Raw genomic sequence first — 22,423 nt, 5'->3', positions numbered from 1 at the left:
ACTTTTAACAATCTCCCACTTGAAGATTTGATTGGAATAATCATATCTTCACACCATTCTTTCTACCTTGTACCTTCATGTTGCTTACGTTTCTGACAGGCCACAGGAGGATCGATACCAGGTAAATTTATCAGCGTTGATCTCCTTCGTCATGAAATCTGCTATGTTGTCTTTGGTATGGATCTTCTGCATATCTACTGTCCCTTCTTCCACCTTTTCACGAATGAAATGGTACTGAACTCGTATGTGTTTTGTCCTTGAATGAAATGTTGGATTCCTTGCTAGATGCAAGGCGCTTTGACTGTCACAAAACAGAGAGACATACTCTTGATTGTGCCCAAGCTCCTCCAATAGCATCTTCAACCAAATTGCTTCTTTACTGGCTTGTGTAGCTGCTACATATTTTGCCTCTGTTGCGGATGTAGCCACAATTGACAGTAATTTTGAAACCCAGCTTACAGCTCCACCAGCAACTTTGAACACATATCCTATAGTAGATTTGCTTTTATCCAAATCACATACGTAGTCAGAATCTACATACCCATTGATTAGTAAGTTTGATCCTCCATAACATAATGCAACATTTGAGGTCCCTTTGATGTATCTCAGGATCCTCTTTACTGTATTTCAATGCTCTTTACCTGGATTCGCCATGTATCGACTAACCACTCCCACTGCTTGTGCAATGTCTGGTCTTGTGCATATCATAGCGAACATTAAACTTCCCACTGCTGATGCATACGGTACTCGAGACATCTCCATCCTCTCTTCTTCACTGCTAGGACTCATACTGGAGGATAATTTGAAGTTAATAGGAAGAGGGGTAGAAATTGGCTTACAATCTTGCATGCTAAATCGTGACAAGATTTTCTTCAAGTAATTCTTTTGTGAAAGCCAAATCTTCCTATTACTTCTGTCTTGGTGAATTTGCATCCCTAGAATCTCTTGTTTGCTGATCCCAAGTCCTTCATTTCAAATTCCCTAGCCAGTTGTGCCTTCAATTCTTCAATATGATCTTTGTTGGGTCCTGCAACCAACATGTCATCCACATACAACAGCAATATAACAAAATCGTTATCACCAGACCTCTTGAAATAAGCACAAGGGTCTGCATTAAGTCTGTTGTATCCAAGGCACATAATGAAGGAATCAAATCTCTTATACCAACACCTCGGCGCCTGCTTTAGACCGTACAGAGATTTGTTCAACCTGCAAACCAAGTTCTTCTTTTCGTCTTCTTCAAAACCTTCAGGTTGGAGCATATAAATCTCTTCTTCAAGATTTCCATGAAGAAAAGTTGTTTTAACATCTAGTTGCTCTAGATGTAAGTTCAATGTAGCACACATTGCCAAAACTACTCGAACTGTTGTTAGTCGAACCACAGGGAGAAAATATTTCATTGAAATCAATACCTTCTTTTTGAGCATATCCTTTGACCATCAGTCTTGCACGATACCTCTCAACTTGATCGTCACCATTTCGCTTGATTTTGAAGACCCATTTGTTACCAATTGGCTTTTTTCCTTGTGGTAGTGGCACAAGGCCCCATGTATTATTTTTATGAAGGGCTTCGATTTCTTCTTGCATCGCCATCATCCACAGTGAAGCATCTGAGCTGTTTATTGCTTCCTGGTATGTTGATGGCTCACCATCCTCTGTTAAAAGGCATTATGCAATATTACCTTCTATAACATAATCTGAGTGCCAATTGGGACGTCTTCTCACACGATCTGATTGATGAGTTGTTGGAGCTTCAGAACTCTCTGGTTCTTGTTCATCATGTGCTGGTTATGCTTCAGAAGAATCTCCTTCTTCAAACTCTTTTTCCACATGTATCTGAGTAGTCTCTGACTTTTAAGCGCTATCATCGTCTTCTTTTCTTTGTAGTTTATCTTCTACTAATGATCACTTTGCGGGCAGTGGGATCCCACAAGCGATACCCCTTTACTCCATCAGCATACCCCAAGAATTTGCATTTCCTGGATTTTGGATCCAAATTTGAAATTTCTTGGGAGTTGTACATCACGTACACTATACTTCCAAATATATGGAGGTTTGAATAATCAGCTGGTTTTCCAGTCCACATCTCCATTGGTGTCTTCAGCTCTATTGCAGTTGATGGAGCTCGATTCACCAAATAACAGGCGGTATTGACTGCTTCTGCCCAGAATGATTTTTCTAGGCCTGCATCCCTCAACATTGCTCTTGTTCTTTCTAACAAGGTTCCGTTCATCCGCTCTGCCACTCCATTTTGTTGAGGAGTGTTCGCCACTGTGAACTGTCTTTTGATGCCTTCTTTCCTGCAAAAGTCATCAAATTCTTCGCTTGTGTATTCTCCTCCATTATCTGTTCTGAAACACTTGATCTTATTTCCAGAATCAAGTTCCACCCGCACTTTGAAGTTTTTGAAAGTTGAAAACACGTCTAACTTCTTCTTAATAAGGTGCACCCAACATGTCCTGGAGTAGTCATCAATAAATGAGACAAAGTATTTTGCTCCACCTAGGGACGTTACTGGTGCTTGCCATACGTCAGAGTGAACCAATTCTAGAACACTTTTGCCTCTAGAATTTGATGTGTTGAATTTCAATCGGTGCTGCTTACTTGTTATGCAATGATCACACAAAGGAAGTGATACCTTTGTTAAGCCTGGAAGTAGCTTTTGCTCCACAAGGACTTTCATTCCTTGTTCTGACATGTGTCCAAGTTTCTGATGCCATAGCATTGCCGAATTTGAACTACATGAGGCAACATAGGCTTCTGCTTCTACCAAAGTCTCTCCATTCAGCATGTACAAGTTTGCAGCTATTTTTTCGCCTTTCAGTACCACAAGCGCTCCACGGAACACTTTCATGATTCCTTTCCGTGTTTCAATCTTGCTTGCATTATTATCCAACAATCCGTAGTATAATAAATTTTTCTTCAGGCCTTTCACGTGCCGCACATCTCGAACAACTTTAATTGTTCCGTCATACATCTTCAATTTGATGGTTCTCACGCCAACGATCTCTAAGGCATGATCATTGCAACTATAAACAGATCCTCCTGAGACAGGTTCATAATGATGGAACCATTCTCTTCTTGAGGTCATGTGATATGTTGCTCCCGAATCAATGAGTCATACATCTGCAAATCGTTTTCTTCCTTCCACGGTGGTTGACGCTTCACAGCATAGAGTATCTCCATCATCTGAAGTGTTTGCGGTATTGCCTTGTGGATTGGAGTTTTTATTTAGACTCCAACAATCCTTCTTCAAATGACCCTTCTTTCCACAGTTGTAACACTTTAAATTCTTTTTGCTCCTCGAATTCAATCTACCATGTTTGTGACTGCTGCTTTGGCCACGTTCTGTTGATCTCCCTCTCATCGTTGTCATCGTTGTCAACGCTTCTGCTTGTTGCAGATTTACTTGTCTGTCTTCCTTGTTCTTGCGCCGATTTTCTTTTTGTAGAACAGAAGCTGCAACATCATCAAAGACAAGACTAGTGACATTACTGTTTGTCAAGTTGATGATGAGTTGATCATACGAATCCGGTAGACTTTGAAGTAGAAGTTCAGCACGTTCTTATTCTCCTATTTTACAACTTAAGGATGTAAGCTGAGAAAATAAAGTATTCAGTGTATTTAAGTGCTCTGTCACTGAAGTAGATTCAGGCATACGGAGAGTGTACAATTTTCTCTTAAGGAAAATTTTATTGTACAGCGATGTGGCCTCGTACAATTTAGTGAGATGGTCACATATCTCTTTAACTGTTTTCTTCTCCTCGATGCTTGACAATACTTCATCTGCTAATGCTAGATGAAAGTTTGCCATAGCATTCCCGTCCATTTCGATCCATTTGTTGTCATCTGTGAAATCTACTGGCCTTTCACTGATAGTTGCTAGACAACCTTCTTTCCTCAAGATGGCCTTCATCTTCAATTTCCACAATGAGAAATTTATCCCATTGAATTTTTCAATATCAAATTTCGTTGTCATAGCTTCTATTATTGATAGCTCCCACTATTTCACTATCATGAATAGTTCTTTAGAACCTCAAAGAATGGGTAATACCTTCTTATTTTCTTATGTTGGAGGATCCACCTTTTGGTGGCAACCACAAAGATAATAAGCAGATATTACACACTCAAATCTGACTCTGATACCAATTGTTGCGGAAGACGGCTATCGGATAGAGCAAAATTGCAACTGATAATTTGAGAAAATAAAAATGAAGATAAAAGAGACACAAAATTTACGTGGAAAACCCCTAAAAATTTAGGGTAAAAACCACGGGCAACGGTAGAAGAATTTTACTATGAGAAAATAGGAATTACAACCTCTCTCGATCTACCAAGGAGAAAACAATGATAATTCTCTCTTGATAAAAATGAGAAAATAACTCTCAAGAAACTCTCTAAATTCTTTAGTATTTGGAAGAAAGTTAGAATGCTTTGGGATGATTTTGAAGCTAAATGAGCTAAGGTATTTATAGTTGAAACTTAAGGAGAAAACATAAACTTTTCAACAATGTTTCATCATAAAGTTAGGAAAGTGAATACCTGATTCCTTTTCCTGGCTTTTTGATACCAGCTTATGATACTGCAATCAAAGAAGAAAGACGACCCCTTTTTGATTAACAAAATTACCCAGATTTTGAAGCACCAACAAGTGTTTTTCGTTAGTGTTTAAATACATAATTTCAAAGAATAATAATAATTCTTTTTAACTATTTAAATAATTTAATTCATGCCGACTTAATTTATTTCTAAAATACACAAATTAAATCGAAATAGTCTGACCTTAATTATCATAAAGACTAAAGAGAGATATTTATCAGATCATGCCAAGTTCAGAAAACAATGTATCATCGACATAAGTGCCGTGCCAATGTCGGTTATTGTGCCCTTTCGAACTCTAAATGTTAGTTGTTTAAGATTACGATCGTACAATGGAAAGATTCCAAATAATAAAATAATTTGTTATTAGCTATGGCCACGGACTCGAATCCAACGGATTTCGATCAGATCATATTTTTTTAAAAGTTAGGTTTAGGTAAGATCGGGTAGGATATTTTTTGAAGATATGTTCGAGTCGGGTCAGGTTCGGATTTAGGGTGAAAAATATCTGACACCTACCCGACTAGAAAAATAATTTAAATTTAACTTATATATTTCGGGATAATTGTAACAATAACTCTCTTTATATTTTTTCCAATTAGATCCCTATTGAATAAAAATAATATTTTTATATATATTTATTTTGGGTCAGATCATATTTGAGTTTTATATGAAAAAGTCAAATCGGATTCGAGTCGGGTGGGTTTAAGACCGACTCATGTCCGTCCCTATTTGATATCATAATTGTGATTATAAGTTTATATATATATATATATATAAACAAAAGTGATATTTACAAGCATCCCTAGACATGTGGTACAAGTATATTCATATACATGAACAGATTTGAAGGTTAGGCACTACAAGCTCAATGCTTCCTTCCAATATTCTAATAATGTTTCATGTAGTTGAGCTGGTTGGAGTTTCTGAAACTGGATTAACCTCACACTGCATGAACATTTTCTTGATAGCTTCCTCTTTCTCGTCGACGAAGTCGAAAAAGTTAAAGATGACCTGAGAGCATCGGGTCGTAGTTTGATCCGAGGACGGAGGGGGGAAAAGTTTCATTTGCCTTCGCCTGTAGCGGACGTATTGGCGAATCATTCGTAGAATAAAGATTAGCAGCGCCGCGAGTGTGATCGTGCCGCATAAAAGATATAAGCCCCTGAAGCTGACTAAGTGCAGTTGGTTCGGTTCGGATTTCGCTCTCCTCTCTCCCGGACATCCCATCTTACAGAACCATCGAGCATGGATTTCCTGAAGCTTTCCGGTTTCGGAAAGTTTCAAGATTGCGGTCGACATGTCGATGGCAAGCGCGGAATCTTTACGGAAAGCCTGATACAATGAGACGTCATATTTGATCAGAAATGCCGGCATTGCAGCTATATGTGTGTGACTGCATTACAGTGTATGCAGAGGAAAAGTACTTACAAATCCCCATCCACTCCTCGTAAACGGTTGACCAATAATCCGAAATCGGATCTCTTCGACAGAAATAATTCCACGTAAGGAAGCTCATCGACGATGGCTGCGACCCCTCCGTTATCCGGCCCTAGTCGCAGAGCAGTTTCGTACTCTTCCGGGGAGTGTAGTTTAACGAGCCGTGACTTGTGGACATTAAGGGTCTCAGATAGATAACCATACGCAAATGAACCGACTTGGTAACCAATCGGCCACCGGTTAGCAATCAAGCTCTCGATTCCGGTGATGGGAGACGAAAGTTGTTGAACCGTAAGGATCGAAGTCAAATTTGCTGTATAACTAGATATGATCACCATCAATAGGAAAAGCCATACCACCATTACCAATCGCCCATGTGTGCTTACAGTTACTTCCTCTGCATTTTTACACGAACACCGTCACGTTTAACATCATATCCACTATCGATTAAGGCTTAACTCGATGAAAAAAGTCCCAAACAACATAAGTTAGGGATTGAAAGTGTCCTTACGGTTCTTTTTGAACAGCGTCGAGAAGCTGAACCTGCGATATTTAATGAATGGACGATATTAGAGGTAGGCATGCAAGGACTTGTTGAGTGCCGAAAGAAACTGGATATTAAGCTAGAAATGCTCTGAAACAATGCAGTAACTTACATAAACATGGTAACGAGTTGCCTCCTGGGAGGGCCACGGAAAGCATCGTTGACTCGATGCTCGAAAATCCAAATAACAACTGCGATTATAAAAAAGCTACCTGCAATCATGCACCACATATCTGCTGTAAACGGTTTTAGAAACACCCAAGCACTCGATTTCGTATTGCGGATCGGAGCTACTATGACAAGGCCGGTCGTTATATACGGCTGAGAAAAATCAGCCATTTCAGTCCGGTCTTTCACGATGGCAATGTCCCCGACAGCTGCATCAAACACCTGGTACCATAATTTTACAAAATGATTACTAGGAATAACCTGTGTCTATAAACAAACCAGCCTCTTGACAATACAAGACAAGGTAAAGATCATACTTACATTATCTGCAATCATCTTTACGAGATGACTATAGTTCGGATTGGACCGACCATCCCCGAAAAGCTCGAATTTGTAAGGAACATTATACGGGATGAGTTTCAGTGCTTCAGTGAACATATCGATACAGTATCCAACGATTTTATGAGTACCATTCAGTTCGGTAACAAAATCAACAAAACTTGCTCTATGGGGCACTCCAACTCTCACCGGGCGTTCTTCGTCTGCAATCACCCAGCCACGAGGAATTTCGGTCTTTCCTCCGGGCCAAGTAACACTGCCAAGCTTATGGTCTACCTCAGAATGGCTTTTCTTGGTCCCTCGGAGGGTTTCCGGTGGAGAAACCGAGAAACTGAAATTATCAGACCAGTAACCGACTGTATGAACAGACATATTGTCAATATTAATGACCTCATAACCAGAAGCTACAATGTTCCGATCCGAACTAAAGCGAACTTGACCTGTTAAACCCGAGAAGCTAGTGTTCATGATATGCTCGAGTAGTATAGCACCACCATCAAAAACTTTAAGCTTCTCCAAATGCAATTCGGATCCTTTTGTAACGTATAACTTATCACTCGGTGTAAATGTGAAATTGTTGCCATCGTTTATGTACCTGTCGATCGAGTGTGCAACTGTCCAAACCGTGTCATAAGCATAAAGGCCATAGGCATTCAACTCGGAAGTTACCAATCCTTTCCGTTGCATCTTTCTCCATCGAGCCGTAAAATTCTTCTTCCGGTTGGACTCCGGAATATGTTGGCGAAGTCCAACTACCCCTTGAAGCAAACGAAGAGCAGTTCTATTCATCGGACCGAACGAATCTATGGTAGTAGAAAGCCAATCCGTTGCGAACCATACATAGTCATTGGTCATCATCTGAAGCTCTTTGGAAGCAGCAAAGAATCTTAGCTGTGGATCGGGATTAACATGAACGATATACACTCGAGGACCGAGCAATTTCGATTCTTTGAGCAAGGCTACGACATCACTTCGCGTAAAATTCACAGGCAAACGCAATTTATAGATCGATTTCACCATTCGTTTATCGAGTTCATCGGTCAGGGCAGATACCCCATTCCTCCCATAAGTATCATCCACATAGATGGCAATGACCTCTTTCCAGCCATGGAAATCAACCAAAGAAGCCATAACATTCATTTGGTTCGAATCGCTCGCCACAGACCGGACGAAGAACGGGAACTGCTTCGCCGAGAGACTCGGATCGGTCGCCGCATACGAAACGAGTGGAACCTGAAGAGCATTGGCGATTGAGGAAATCATATGAGCAATTGAAGATGATTGTGGACCGATAATAGCCACAGCCTCTTCTTCAATCACTTTATAAGCTGAGACCAAAAAAAAAATAAACACAAAGATTCAATCATATCGCACTGATTCTTAGCAACTAAAACAGATTAATCAGCAACAAAAGGAAGAACAAAAGAACAGGATTGAAGTTACCTGCGATGGAACCCAAAAAGGCATTGCAATTAGCATCGGCCATCGTCAAATTAAGCCGAGTTCCATTAAGAATCGTGGGAGTTTCATTGATATCGGAGATTGCAGCTTCCATTGCTGCCTTTGCAGCTCTACCAATAACAGAATCAAAAGAGAAGACAACACCAACATTTACAGATACAGGCTTCGTACAACCAGCAAGACCACATAGAAAAAACAACCATATCATCAACAACGAGAAAAACCCAAGATGTTTCATGAGTGTTTTTTGAATACCCAGAATTTGAAATCGATCAGAAAACTTAACTTTGGAGTGAAATGAAGGGCAGTGAAATTTGAAGCTTCTACCATCCTGTGCCAACAACTATAAGAGGAGATAAAATTCAATGGCTGCTAAGAATATTAATTTTGGGACTGAATTGAAAAATAGGAAAACGTGATTTAGACATGGAGTTTTGGACCTTTATGAAAATCATTTTCAAAACCAACAGGTGAGAATCTGCTGGGAAGAAGGACAGAGAGTAGAGAGTAAAATAAGGCGCCCAGATCAAAATCTGTTTAGAGGCGCTCCTTTTAAATAGGAGCAAAATAAAATCTGAATAATAGGGTAAATTACGCATTTAATACTCAATCTATCAGTTTTAGTCCATTTTAGTATGCAGACTTTCAATTTTTTCAAAACTATACCTAAAGTTTAGTTTTTATTTCATTTTAATACTCATATTTAAAAACTTTAGTTTTTGTTGTATTTTAGTACCCCGTTCAAAATTTAATGTTAAGTTTTGAAAAAACTTAAAGTTTAAGTACTAAAATGGATCAAAAGTGATAATTTAGGGACTAAACGTGTTAAATTTTTAACAACGAGATATTAAAATGAAATGGAAACTAAACGTTAAAATTTTTGAAAAAAAAATAAAAATTTAAATACTAAAAAAAGACCTAAACTAATAATTTATATACTATATGTATTATTTGCCTTGTTTAAAACTATCGAATTCCTCAATAATAATAATAATAATAATAATAATAATAATAATAATAATAATAAACTATTGAATTCCGTATCCTCAACGCAACACCCAAACGAATAAATCAAAAGGGGTCCTTTCCAAGAAAGAGATTGATCATAAGTGAGTACTACTTGCATGTACTTGTGTACAAATTCTCTTTAATGAACTGAAAATAAAGTTTGGTTTCTGACTATAGGGTGTTATTTTGTTAAGATCTATAACGGTTAAAAGTTATAACATGATACTTTGATTATAAGATGTTATTTTTAAGTCTTTTAATTGTTAAAAGTTACAAAATGGTCACCTGACTATTTATTGTGTTATAAACTCATCATTTTCCATTAAAAAAATTAATGACAATTTGAGTTGGACGTTATCTTGCTAACTGAGACATGATATAATATGATATCAGAATCTCAAACAATAATCATATATCAGTCAATATGTTAACATCCAGCTCAAACTACCATCAATTTTTTAACGAAAAAGGACGAGTTTGGAACACAATGAATAGTCAGGTGACCGTGTTGTAACTTTTAATAGTCGAAGACTTAAAAAATAACGTATTATAGTTTAACTATTTTATCACTTTTAATAGTCGAAAGACTCAATAAAACAACACCCTATAATCGATGACCATTTGTATAATTTACTCTTATTTTAATTAAAATAAGTATAAAAATTACTAAAAATTTCAAATTATTTATAGTATTCAAAACTATTGGATCTAATGAGCCTATGCCAGCGGCATATAGCTGAAAGAGTAGCAGTTAGCAGTTAGCAGTTAGCAGTTAGGTCGTTTGTAGTTTCTGTTAGTTTGTTATGTGCTAGCAGCCCATTAACTGCTGTATAAACTAAGGTCTTGAATTCATTGTTTGTAGTACACTTTTCTTGAATAACACAAGTCTTCTTTAAGTTCTTTCCTTTTGGGTTTTCTATTATGGTATAAATCGCCATAGTTCCTGGAGCATACTAAGATTTCTTTTTCCGCTGCCAGCCACTTTTGTTTCTTTGTGTTTACTTTCTTTCTTCTAATCTTTTATGCGTGTTCGCTATAGCTGGGTTCACAATGAATACAAATGGTGCTCGGGGTGATGAGTTGGTGGGATTCTCAAAATCTAGGAAGACGTTTACCAACAAGAAGGTGAGTATTGTTCTTGATGAAACAAATTTTATTCTATGGAAACAACGTGTTGTTGACTGTTCGAAGTCATCGTTTGGAGAGGTTTCTTACTGGACAAGTTTAACCGCCTCAAGAAATGATTTGCGATGAGCAAGGGAATCGGATCTTGAATGAAGATTATGAAGTTTTCGTAGCACGAGACACTGTTCTCGCTGTAACTCTCCGGATCCCGGGTTAGGAGATTTGGGCTAACCCAGATGGACCTTGGGTTAATTCCTTAGCTTGTAAGAAGGCTTGACCCAAGTATAAGAAAAATTGGGCTTCAAGCCCAATAAGGAATTAAAAGGATATTTTCAGTTTGTATCCAGAATTAGAGGGACCAAGGAAGCGATTTCACCATTTAGAATTTCAAAAGCTGAAAACCTTTAATTGTGAGTGATCTCAAGTTGTCATTTTTAGGACTGTAAATGAGACGAGACAGATCACGAGCTACTCGAGATCGACTCGATCAAGACTCGATAAATACTCGAATCGAATGGACTCGGCTCAAGCTTGAGCTCGACTCGAGTTCTTAACGAGACGAGCTACTTGATATTCGACTTGAAAAGCTCGTGAGCAGCTCGAAAACATAATATATTAAGATTTTATTTTTTAAAAAATAAATTATTAATAATATTAACATTTATGTATTGATTTTTTTTTAAAAAATACAATAAGATTTTATGTATTTAAGGTTCAGGTTCGAGTTTGAGGCTTCAATCGAGTTAAGTTTAAGAATTTTTTCATTTCGAGCCTTTTCGAACTGCTTACGAGCTTCAGTTCAAGATTTCGAGTTCGAGTCGAGCTTGAAAAATTTAAGCTCGCGAGTTTTCGAGTCGAGTCGAGCTTCATTTTAGAGTTTTCGAGTCGAGTCGAGCTCAGCACTACTCGAGCTCAACTCGACTCGTTTACACCCTAGTCCCCTTCATCTTTTCCTCTACACTTCCTTGTCTTCTTCTCTTCCCATTCATCTTCTTCTTCCTTAGAAAACTTTAACTTAGTTCCAGCACTTTTTAGCAAGCCAAGGTAAGGTTTAACTCAACATCTTCAAAGCTTTAGATTAAGCCCTCAACTTCATCTTTTACCATGGTTCTCAAGAATGAGTTATATGGGAGTTTAAGGGATTTCGAAGTTTCAACTCGTTTTCAATTATTTTTAGGCTTAGAAGAGTCCTTAGGGTCTCTTAAAACATTAAATTCAGTTAGTAATCCTTGCAATTGGTTTTGTTTAGTGCAAGAGGTTGGAGAAGGCTCCAAAGCTAGGGGAGGAAAAGCTTATCTTGAGTTTGAGCTTTTAACATTTCTAGCCGCTTAGAACCATCAGGTAGCTCACTCTTGACTCATCTACACCATATGTAGCTCATTTAGATGGAAATGGTATATCGCATAAGCTTGGGCATGTTCATGGTGTATTGCATCACTTATGTGTTTTCAGTATGTTAAAGACCTCTTTATGACTCTAATTAACAAATAAAACACCTAAATATCAATTAGGGACCTTAATGGAGTATCTGGGGATGAAAATATATGATTTTCATTCCCAAAATAGAGCACCCAGCAGCGAGGGTATCTGTATTGTATGAACAATATCGATATTGTTCTTCAATCAGACACAAAATAAGTAGATTTATAAGCCTAGTATTGATACTCATTCGTTGAGTATCGATATCAGGGAAAGAGTATCGATGCTCCCTATAGGGGTATCGATACTAGGCTAATTTTTGAAACATCGAACCTCATTTAGTAATGATACTCAATCAAGTATCGATACCCCAGTACCAAAGTATCGATACTCAACCTAGAGTATCGATACTTCCTTATTCAACCAGCTATATCAGACAGGGGGTATCGATACCAATAAGTGGGTATCCATGGCAAGCTCTCCGGCCGACAGTGACGTTGGTGATGCCTTGGAGAAGACACAATCTTGGCCATTGAATCTATCTTTTGATCCAATGGCTTAGATAGCTTTGTGTTTCTTAGCCATGGATTGATGACGTGGCTTTGTGTGAGTCATTGGATCAAGTTTCCATCCAAGGGTCTTCATTTGAATTTTAAAGTCAAAACCTCCCACCTACACCAAAGAAAACCGACGGCAATCAAGAAAAAGAACGGCATTTTTGTTTTTTTATTATTTATTTATAATGCATATATTTGTAATAAAAAGTGGGCTAACTGTATGGGCCTAAGAAACCTATGTAATGGACTTTTTCTAAATGCAAATGAACTCCTTATTTGGGTTTTTACTATTTATTCATTTATAACAAAACAAATGGGCTAACACTAATATTAACCTAACATGGATTATTATTTATAAATAATATAGTATGCAATGTGACACACTAAATTATTTGGCACCTAATGTAACATGAATTAGTATGCAATGCAACATGAATTAATAACATGCAATGCCAAATGAATTAATAACACGTTATTATTATTTAATACACTATAATACCTAATACATGCAACTATATAATATGCAAACTACCTCATGCACAAATGAAACTATATGATACATTATATGTACTATGCCCACATTATTTATTATCAACGTGTGTGTCACCACCCGGATAAAATGAGTGATGACACAGGGAAAAGGCGTCGACTAATAAACTGCTGGTGAATTATGTACCGGTTGAGAATCAAACAACTGAAGGATCGATTGACCATGCCTTTGTCCAAATCCTATGTCCAAGAGTTCCGTCGCAAGCTAGGTGTGCTATCAATAGAAGAAACAAATAGAAGAAGAAGCAGAGGGAATATTGGATATAATGAGCCTATGCCAGGTGACGTATAGCTGAAGGAGTAACAGTTAACAGTTAGGTTGTCTGTAGTTTCTGATAGTTCGTTATGTGCTAGCAGCCCATCAACTGCTGTATAAAATAAGGTCTTGAGTTCATTGCTTGTAGTACACTTCTCTTGAATAAGTTCTTTCCTTTTGTGTTTCCTATTAAAAACAGTCATATAATTCAGTGCACGAATCGAACAATCTCGGTAGTTAAGAGATTGCTGCTATTTTTTTAAGATTTCGGCTTCAAGAACTACGTATGACATATGCATATCTATAAACATTCAATCGAATGATCGAAAGTATTTAAACAAATACTACGTTATATTTACTCGTAAACTAATAAAAAGGTACACTATAAAAAAAGATTAAAACATAATGGATCATTGACATTTCATCACAATTAAAATAGATTAATCACAAATCACTTTCTTTCCAACTGTCTAAACTATCACTTTACATTGTATACATCAACAAGGATATTTAATTTTAATATACTTAATATAAATTTTATTAAAATTTCAAATTGAGCGATATATGAAATTTTAAATTTATTTCATTTATAAGAACCATCAGCTTCGAATATTATTTTCTATTTTTCTCACTATTTTCTTTATCTTTTGAGAGCTTCTTCAAAGCCTTCTTTTCGGTTGAGAAGAAACGCTGCCTTTCAGAGAAAACGCTTTTTAAAAAGAATCATCTGTTTTTTCAAATATATTTTGGGTAAATTATATGTTTAATACTTAATTTATCAATTTTAGTCTATTTTAATATCTAAACTTTTAATTTTTTTAAATCATACCTAAAGTTTGATTTATGTTTCATTTAGTACCAACCGATAAAAACTTTAGTTTTTATTTCATTATAGTACCCCTGTCAAAATTTAACATCAAGTTTTGAAAAAATATGAAGTTTAGGTACTAAAATGGACTAAAACTGGTAGTTTAGGTACCAAACGTGTTAATTTTTAACAATGAATACTAAAATGAAATGAAAACTAAACATTAGGTGAGGTTTAAAAAAATTAGAAGTTTAAGTACTAAAACAGACCAAAAATGATAATTTAGGTATTAAATGCGTATAGTTTACCCTATATTTTTCAACTACAAATTTATGCTAATGAATTCTTTTGCAAATAAATGAATGATATCATTGTATATTTGTTTATTAAATTATACTAATGAGGCCAACGGGTGTTGGCACAAATGGTTGGGATTCAAGGATTTAAGCTTGTAAGGCTAAGTTTGAATCCTACCACCGTCACTCTTGGTGGGCAATCTGTAAATTCCTTTACAATCCTAAATGGGTCTTAGGTATGCCCCGATCCTAGATTGGGGAGCCACTCGTGACCTAAACTTTATTGTACCAAAAAAAATTATATTAATTAGACTCACTATATATGACCTTTTTCGTATTGGCCAACATTTCTTTTCAGTATATTAGAACTAAAGAATGTATCACGTGGGTGTGCAGTTATTGGTGCTAGGTAATTGAGCTGGCAATTGAGTAATTCAACACAGTATGAAAGTTATGAGAAAAGCTAGGGTTTTGCATGCTTTTGAATTTGATGCTTAGCATTAAAGTGATTTTTTGGCATCCAATTCGATCTAAAAAAGGAAGGCATTAGTCATTCACACCAAAAGAAAATTGTATTTTTATTGTGAATTAAATCTTAATTTGATTAGTTTAATTATAATATTAATATTTTAAAAGACGTGGATTCAATGGATATATATATATATATATATATATATACATATTTCAATATATGGGTAAAAAAGTCTTTGTATTTATGCATTGTATTAAAAAAAAGATTTCTTTTACAGGAGCGACGTACAATTTATTTTACATAATCTTATATTTTTTATAGTGATATTTATATTTGTTTTAAGTATTTAATCTAATACATTAATTTGTTAAATAACCCTGAAATATTGTCGAGCCCATGAAAGCCCATTCCGATCTAATTTAAGGTTAAGAAACAGAAGAAAATAAACGCAATTGAAAATGTTATAAAATATATAGCATTTTTGTGGGGTTAACCTAAAATGTTAATTTTTTTCCTTACATTTTTGTTGAACCGAAAATGCTACATTTTCGTAATATTTTCATTGGCAACGGAAAATGTTACATTCATCGATCTTCATCTTCAATCTATGTGATGGAAGATGTACTCAGAAAGTCTTTTAAGCATTGTATCTAAATGAAAATCTTATACGAACGTAAGAACGCGGAATTAGATCTTTAATTGGCAATAAATATAAATAAGATATCTAAATCATGCAAATTTTTAGAGAGCGATCGTCTCTCCTAGCACTCCTTCGGTCCAGATTCTCAATCTGAGTTAGATCAGACTTTCTAATGCAAAACAGGTTCTTTCTTATCTTCCCATTTATCCAGTCTTTTTCTAGCTTCTTCAACCTGCCATTGAACAAGATGGGCGGGGGAGACTTGTTTTCAGCTGGGACATATGACGGTTAAAGAAATAGCAATAAGTTGTGTTTGTTTCCCCGGAAAATCTTACCTCCTTTTCCCAATCTGTTCTAAATGTGACCCAGATCAATATTAGGGTTTGCATGGCCGTGCCACCCATCATACCTGACCATATACCCTTGTGGATCACAATCGAAACCCAAGTCAGCCCGAAAATCAATAAAAAAATAAAATCATAATAGAAGGATCAAAAGTATAATTTCCCCACAGAAGAACAATACCTTGGCGCCAAGCTTAAAGTAAAAGCCAAGAAGAGATCCAAGGGGAATCCCAACTCCGTAATAGCAGCCAACGTTGACGTACGCAACGAAACCTTGCCATCCACAACCAACAGCCACACCTTCAAATTCAAATTCAAAATAAAAAACTTTTTTAAAAAAATAGGGTTAAGTACACAAATGGTCTCCCGACAAAAAGTACTGCTTTATTAAGTCTTTCAACTATTAAAAGTTATAAAATGGTCTTCCGACTATTTATTGTGTTCCAAAATCATCATTTTTCCTTAAAAATTGACTGCATTCTTAGCTGAACATTGACCTACTGACTGTGTTATATTAAAATCTAATCCCAAAATCTCAAACGACTTCATATCTTAATTATCATGTTAACGTCCAGCTTAGACAACCGCCAAATTTTTTAATGTAAAATGACGAGTTTGTAACATAATGAATAGTCGAGTGACCGTTTTATAACTTTTAATAGTCAAAGGACCATTTTGTAACTTGTAATAGTTGAGAGACTTAATAAAACAATACACCATAGTTAGGGGACTATTTGTGTACTTAACCCAAAAATGTTGAATTTTTATCGAAATGGATAATGATATTTTGTAAGAGAAAAATTACGAAAATCAACTATGTTATTACCCGATAAAACAGGCTGAATTCCGTTGAGGATAAGGGTGACTGCAAGAAGTGGACAGAGATCGGAAACTGCCTCCGCTACCACTTCGCCATCGGTGAACACATAACTAATGACGTGACGGAGATACATTACTATTATGGCCGCCGCCACCGATAATATAAGAGATGTAGCCGTCACTAGCACCACCGAAAACGCAGCCGATTTTGCATGCCCCGCTCCCAGCTCGTTCCCGACCCTCACACTACTCATCATTTCCACATTTCATTCATTCAGTTCTCTGATCTTTTCTCTCGACTAACCAAATCTATAATTTATATGGTATTTTTACTTTAATCGTTGATTTTTTTAAATATTTATATTATTATTATTATTATTATTATTAGTTATCGTCAAGAAAAATTAATGTGACACATTATTCGTCGTTGGATCAATTTAAAACTGAACTATGTTAATATTTTTTAGTCAAATGGAAGCTTCCCAATGTTAAAACTAATTGATTATCACTTCACCCTCTAAAAAGCTTGTCGAGACTAATTTAAAAAAATAAAATTTTTAACCTACCACATTAATTTTTTAAGAGTTAATTGTATTGTATGGCTCTAAACTATAACCATCATTTTAAATTGATGCTTAAACTTTTGAATATTCCAATTTCATCCCTAAACCTTAACTCTCATTCTAAACCAGTCCTTAAACTTTTGAACATTCTAATTCCATCCCTAAATTATGACCCTCTTTCTAAATTAGTCCCTAAACTTTTAAATATTCTAATTTTATCCCCAAATTCATTTAAATATGTAATTAGTTTCAACCACAATTTAACCTAAATTTTGTTTTTCTCAAACATATAATGATAAAACTTGGCCTAACGATTTCATTAACAAGAAATATGATTAGTATATACATATAGTTTGGGGTGAAATTGGAATGTTCAGAGTGTTTTGGGACTGATTTAGAATGAAGGTCATAGTTTGGGATGAAATTGAAATGTTCAAAAGTTTGAGGACTAGTTTAGAATGACAATCATAATTTAGAGATGAAATTGGAGCGTTTACAAGTTTAGTAACCAATTTAAAATGAGGGTCATACTTTGAGAACATATGATGCTATTAACTCATTTTTTAACTATAATAAGTGATAATAACCACAAATATATCTCTTTTATATGCTATATTATATTATATTATATATTGGTGGTTGTATGTTATTCAATACATTATCGTATTCGTACATCCATAGTGGCGGATCTAAAAGTATTTTTCAGGATCGGAACACATATGTTAACAACATAAAATTTTTAAATTTGTGGATACAAATAAAATTTCAAGGTGGCTACCCTCTGTAAAATAAGTAATTAATCGAATAAAACTCATATCTCAGAGTGGGCACGAAAAATTTCAAGATATGCACCATCAATAAAATAAATAATTAATCAAAGAAAATTCGAGCCACTATATATATACACACACCCCAATTGCAGAAGGAAAAAAGAAGACTAACCTTGCGGCAGCATTGAAACCAACTGAAATCATAAAGACCCAACCAGCTATAGCCATGCTGCCAAATAAAAATAGAAGTAGAGACCACGTCTTTGTCACATTCAATTTTTCACACCCTTTTCCATGCAAAATAAAACTATACCCCACACTTTATATATTAAATTTAAGGGTAAAGTACACAACGGTCTTCAAACTATAAGATATTATTTTATTAAATCCCTCGACTATTATAAATATAAAATGGTTCCTCAATTATAAGATGTTGCTTTTTTAGTTCCTCAACTATTAAAAATTTCAAAATAGTCACCTAACCATTCATTGTGTTCCAAACTCATATTTTCTGTTAAAAATTTGATGACAATTTGAATTAGACGTTAACTTGGTAGCTGGGATATGATATAATTTAATCTCAGAATCTCAAACGACTATGACATTCCAGTCAGCATGTTAATGTCTAGCTCAAACTATCATCAATTTTTTAAAGGAAAAGGACAAGTTTGAAACCCAATGAATAGTCGGGTGACCATTTTGTAAATTTTAATAGCATGGGGCTCAAAAAAATAACATCCTATAATCGGGAACCTTTTGTAACTTGTAAGAATCAGTGGACTTAATAAAGTAATACCCTATAATTGGAGGATCATTTGTGTACTTTACCCTATATTTTACTTATGTTATTCCAAATAAACAAAAATATACAAAAATATATTCTTTTTTAATTTAAGAATAAGAGGATCTAAAGATAATTGGACCCAATAGTATCTTTTTAGGGCAAAGGGCCCTATCGCTATTCATCGTATTCAATTATTTACGTCTTTTTCCCATGCAAAACAAAAAGGCAAACTACCCCAACACATTCCTTTAAGGAAAGATACTAAAAAAAAAGTCATATAGTTTTAATATTTCATCAACAATTACACAATAAATTGATTATAATAAATTCATAAAATATTGGGTAAATTACACATTAGTAACTAATCTATTAGTTTTGATTTCTTTTAATATCTAAACTTTTAATTTTTTTTCAAAAATCATACCTAAATTTTAGTTTTAGTTTCATTTTAGTACCCTTGTTTAAAATTTAATGTTAAGTGATGAAAAAATTAAAAGTTTAGATATTAAAACGGATCAAAATTGATAATTTAGGTACTAAATGTGTTAAGTTTTTAACAGTGGGGTACTAAAATAAAACAAAAACTAAAATTAAGTATGGTTTTGAAAAAATTGAAAGTTTAGGTACCAAAAATGATAGTTTAGATATTAAATGCATAGTTTACCCTAAAATATTTAATAAATTAAATGTTTTATTTTAGAATAAATTATGCGTTTAGTACCTAAACTATCAATTTTGCTCCGTTTTAGTACCTAAACTTTTAATTCAAAATCATACCTAAAGTTTAGTTTTTATTCATTTTAGTAACTCTGTTCAAAATTTAACATTAAGTTTTGAAAATAATTGAAAGTTTTGGTACTAAAACAGACCAAAATTTATATTTTAGATATTAAACAGGTTAAGTTTTTAACAATAAGGTACTAAAATGAAACAAAAACTAAATATTAAATATAATTTTAAAGAAATTAAAACTTTAAGTACTAAATGAACTAAAAATGATAAAATATCTCAATCAATCATAAAGATGTTTAGTTTACTAACCAAATGGAGAGTGAATCCAAGGCCAACTCGGGGTTGTCAAGCAGTCCCGCAAGCAAAACCAAAATCTGAAAATACCAAGTTTCCAAGCACAACATCACCGCCGACGCCGCCGACAACTTGAAGAACTCCGGCAACCCTTTAAAAGCTTGTAAACTGAAACCACTCCACGTTAGCCTGCACTTTTCACTTTTAACTATATACACAAATTGAGCAACCACCGCGATCCACCACGACAAGCTCAACACCAACGAAGCACCCAACAAACCCAGTCCGATCTTATACACCGCCACCCAACTCAGCACCAAATGGACGACCAATGTGGCCGCCGATATGTAAGCACTCGGTGCAACTATGCTTTGGGCCTGAAGAAACTTCTGAATCGGAAAATTCACGGCGTAGGCGAAGATTTGCGGGATCAAACCGTACACGAACACGGCGGCCGCCGTAGCGATTTCCTCGGATTCACCGAGGATTAACAAGATCGGTTTAGAGAAAAAGTAGATTAGTGTGAGAAGAAAGCCGGTTAATGTGAGGAGAACGGCTGATCTTTGAAGGTATACACCGAGCATATCGTATTTCTGTGCACCGAAGGCTTGGCCGCATAGGGTTTCAACGGCACTTCCCATTCCCAACTAAGGAAAAAAAAAGGAAAATATAATGTAAAAAAATACCTTTTTTTACTAAATAATTAAATTTTGGTTATTACTTTTTTAGATTATTTTAATTTGTAAATTTTTACTTTAAGATTAAAATGATCGTAACATTTAATTAAAGGGTAAAATACACAAATGGTCCCTTAATTATATGATACTGCTTTATTAAGTCTCTCGACTATTGAAAGTTACAAAATAGTTATCCAATTATAGAATGTTACTTTGTTATGTTCCTTGACTATTAAAATTTATAAAATGATCACTCGATTATTTATTATGTTCCAAACTTGTCATTTTTCGTTAAAAAATTAGTGTTTGTCTAAGTTGGACGTTAACATGATGACTGAAATATGATAATCTTTGAGCTTATAGAATCATATTTTATCATATCATAGTCAACATGTTAATTTTATCATATCATATTCAATATGATAATCTTTGAGCTTATAGAATCAAATTTTATCAGAATACTGTCAATTTTTTAACGGAAAATGACGAGTTTGGAACATAATGAATAGTTGTGTGACCATTTATAAATTTTAATAGTCGAGAGACTCAACAAATAACATTCTATAGTTGGAAGACCATTTTGTAACTTTTAATAGTCATAAGGGCTTAATAAAACAATACCTTGTAGTCAAGTATCATTTGTGTGCTTTACCCTTAATTAAATAATCACCTACATTTATTTTTTTAATTCTAGAGTGTTTTTTGCCTATTGTTTTGTTCCAAGGCAAAATGACCTTATTTTTTAAGAATTTACTTATTAACGATTTTTTTAAAAAAAGTAAACTATATATTAGTATCTAAACTATTAGTTTTGGTTCGTTTTAGTAGCTAATCTTTTAATTTTTTCAAAACCATACATAAAGCTTAGTTTCCATTTCATTTTAGTATCATTCGTTAAAAACTTAACACGTTTAGTACATAAACTATTAGTTTTGGTTCGTTTTAGTAGCTAAATTTTTTATTTTTCAAGACCATAAATAACGCTTAGTTTTCATTTCATTTTAGTAGTCGTCGTTAAAAACTTAACACATTTAATAACTAAACTAGTAGTTTTGATCCGTTTTAGTACATAAACTTTTAATTTTTTTCAAAACTTAATGTTAAATTTTGAACGGGGTATTCAAATGAAACAAAAAGTGAAGTTTTTAACGACGAGTGTTGAAATGAAACAAAAACTAAACTTTAGGTATGATTTTGAAAATTAAAGTTTAGGTACTAAAACTGATAGTTTAAATATTAAGCGAATAATTTATCCTAAAAAAACTTTTGACTAAATATGAACTAAAACAAAATACTTTAAAAAAATATTCAAAATGATTATTTATTCAAATTTAAGATATTTATTTTAGGCTTTAGCATTATGTAAAAAAAATATTAGAGGGAGTACACAAGTGTTGTTTGAAGTTAAGATGATATTACCATTAGACCGTAAGCGAAGACTTGGATGCCGGTGTTTCCGAGGGAGGCGGCGGCGAGTTCGAGGTTGCCAAGGTGACCGGAGAATATTTGAGTGGACAATGACATGAAGGCATTGATCATGTAAACCATGACGGCGGGTGCGGCTAAGCAGAAGAGGAGCTTGGACTCGATCCATGTTGCTTTGCTTATACGACCGAACCAGGTAAGGTTGTCGTCCGACAACGTGTTCTCGAGATCAGAGGTTGTTTCGAGATTCGTGTTCGAATGCTGCGGCTGTAACAGCGGCTGTTGGGTGGTGTGTTCGGGGGAGGATGACTCCATTTTTAGAGCTCCAAGGCGG

The 22,423-nt window shown here is 34.9% G+C and overlaps 1 protein-coding gene and 1 pseudogene across 1 annotated transcript; both read right to left on the bottom strand.

The window, feature by feature from the left end:
- Positions 1–5,397: 5,397 nt before the first annotated feature.
- LOC120179487 lies at positions 5,398–9,027 on the bottom strand (annotated as a pseudogene).
- Positions 9,028–15,771: 6,744 nt separating this feature from the next.
- Positions 15,772–22,419, bottom strand: LOC120179520 (protein DETOXIFICATION 40-like). The gene is made up of 7 exons (XM_039185098.1): positions 22,084–22,419; positions 20,003–20,634; positions 18,350–18,406; positions 16,852–17,090; positions 16,207–16,325; positions 16,017–16,103; positions 15,772–15,913 (listed from the first exon to the last, which is right to left on the bottom strand). The coding sequence occupies exons 1-7, from the start codon at positions 22,402–22,404 to the stop codon at positions 15,851–15,853; spliced, it is 1,518 nt and encodes a 505-aa protein (XP_039041029.1). The 5' UTR covers positions 22,405–22,419; the 3' UTR covers positions 15,772–15,850.
- Between the last annotated feature and the right edge of the window lie 4 nt (positions 22,420–22,423).

Source organism: Hibiscus syriacus, unplaced genomic scaffold (genome assembly GCF_006381635.1).
Source record: "Hibiscus syriacus cultivar Baekdansim isolate YM2019G1 unplaced genomic scaffold, ASM638163v2 tig00112428_pilon, whole genome shotgun sequence".
Taxonomy (NCBI): domain Eukaryota; kingdom Viridiplantae; phylum Streptophyta; class Magnoliopsida; order Malvales; family Malvaceae; genus Hibiscus; species Hibiscus syriacus.
This window is presented reverse-complemented; position numbering and strand designations above follow the sequence as displayed.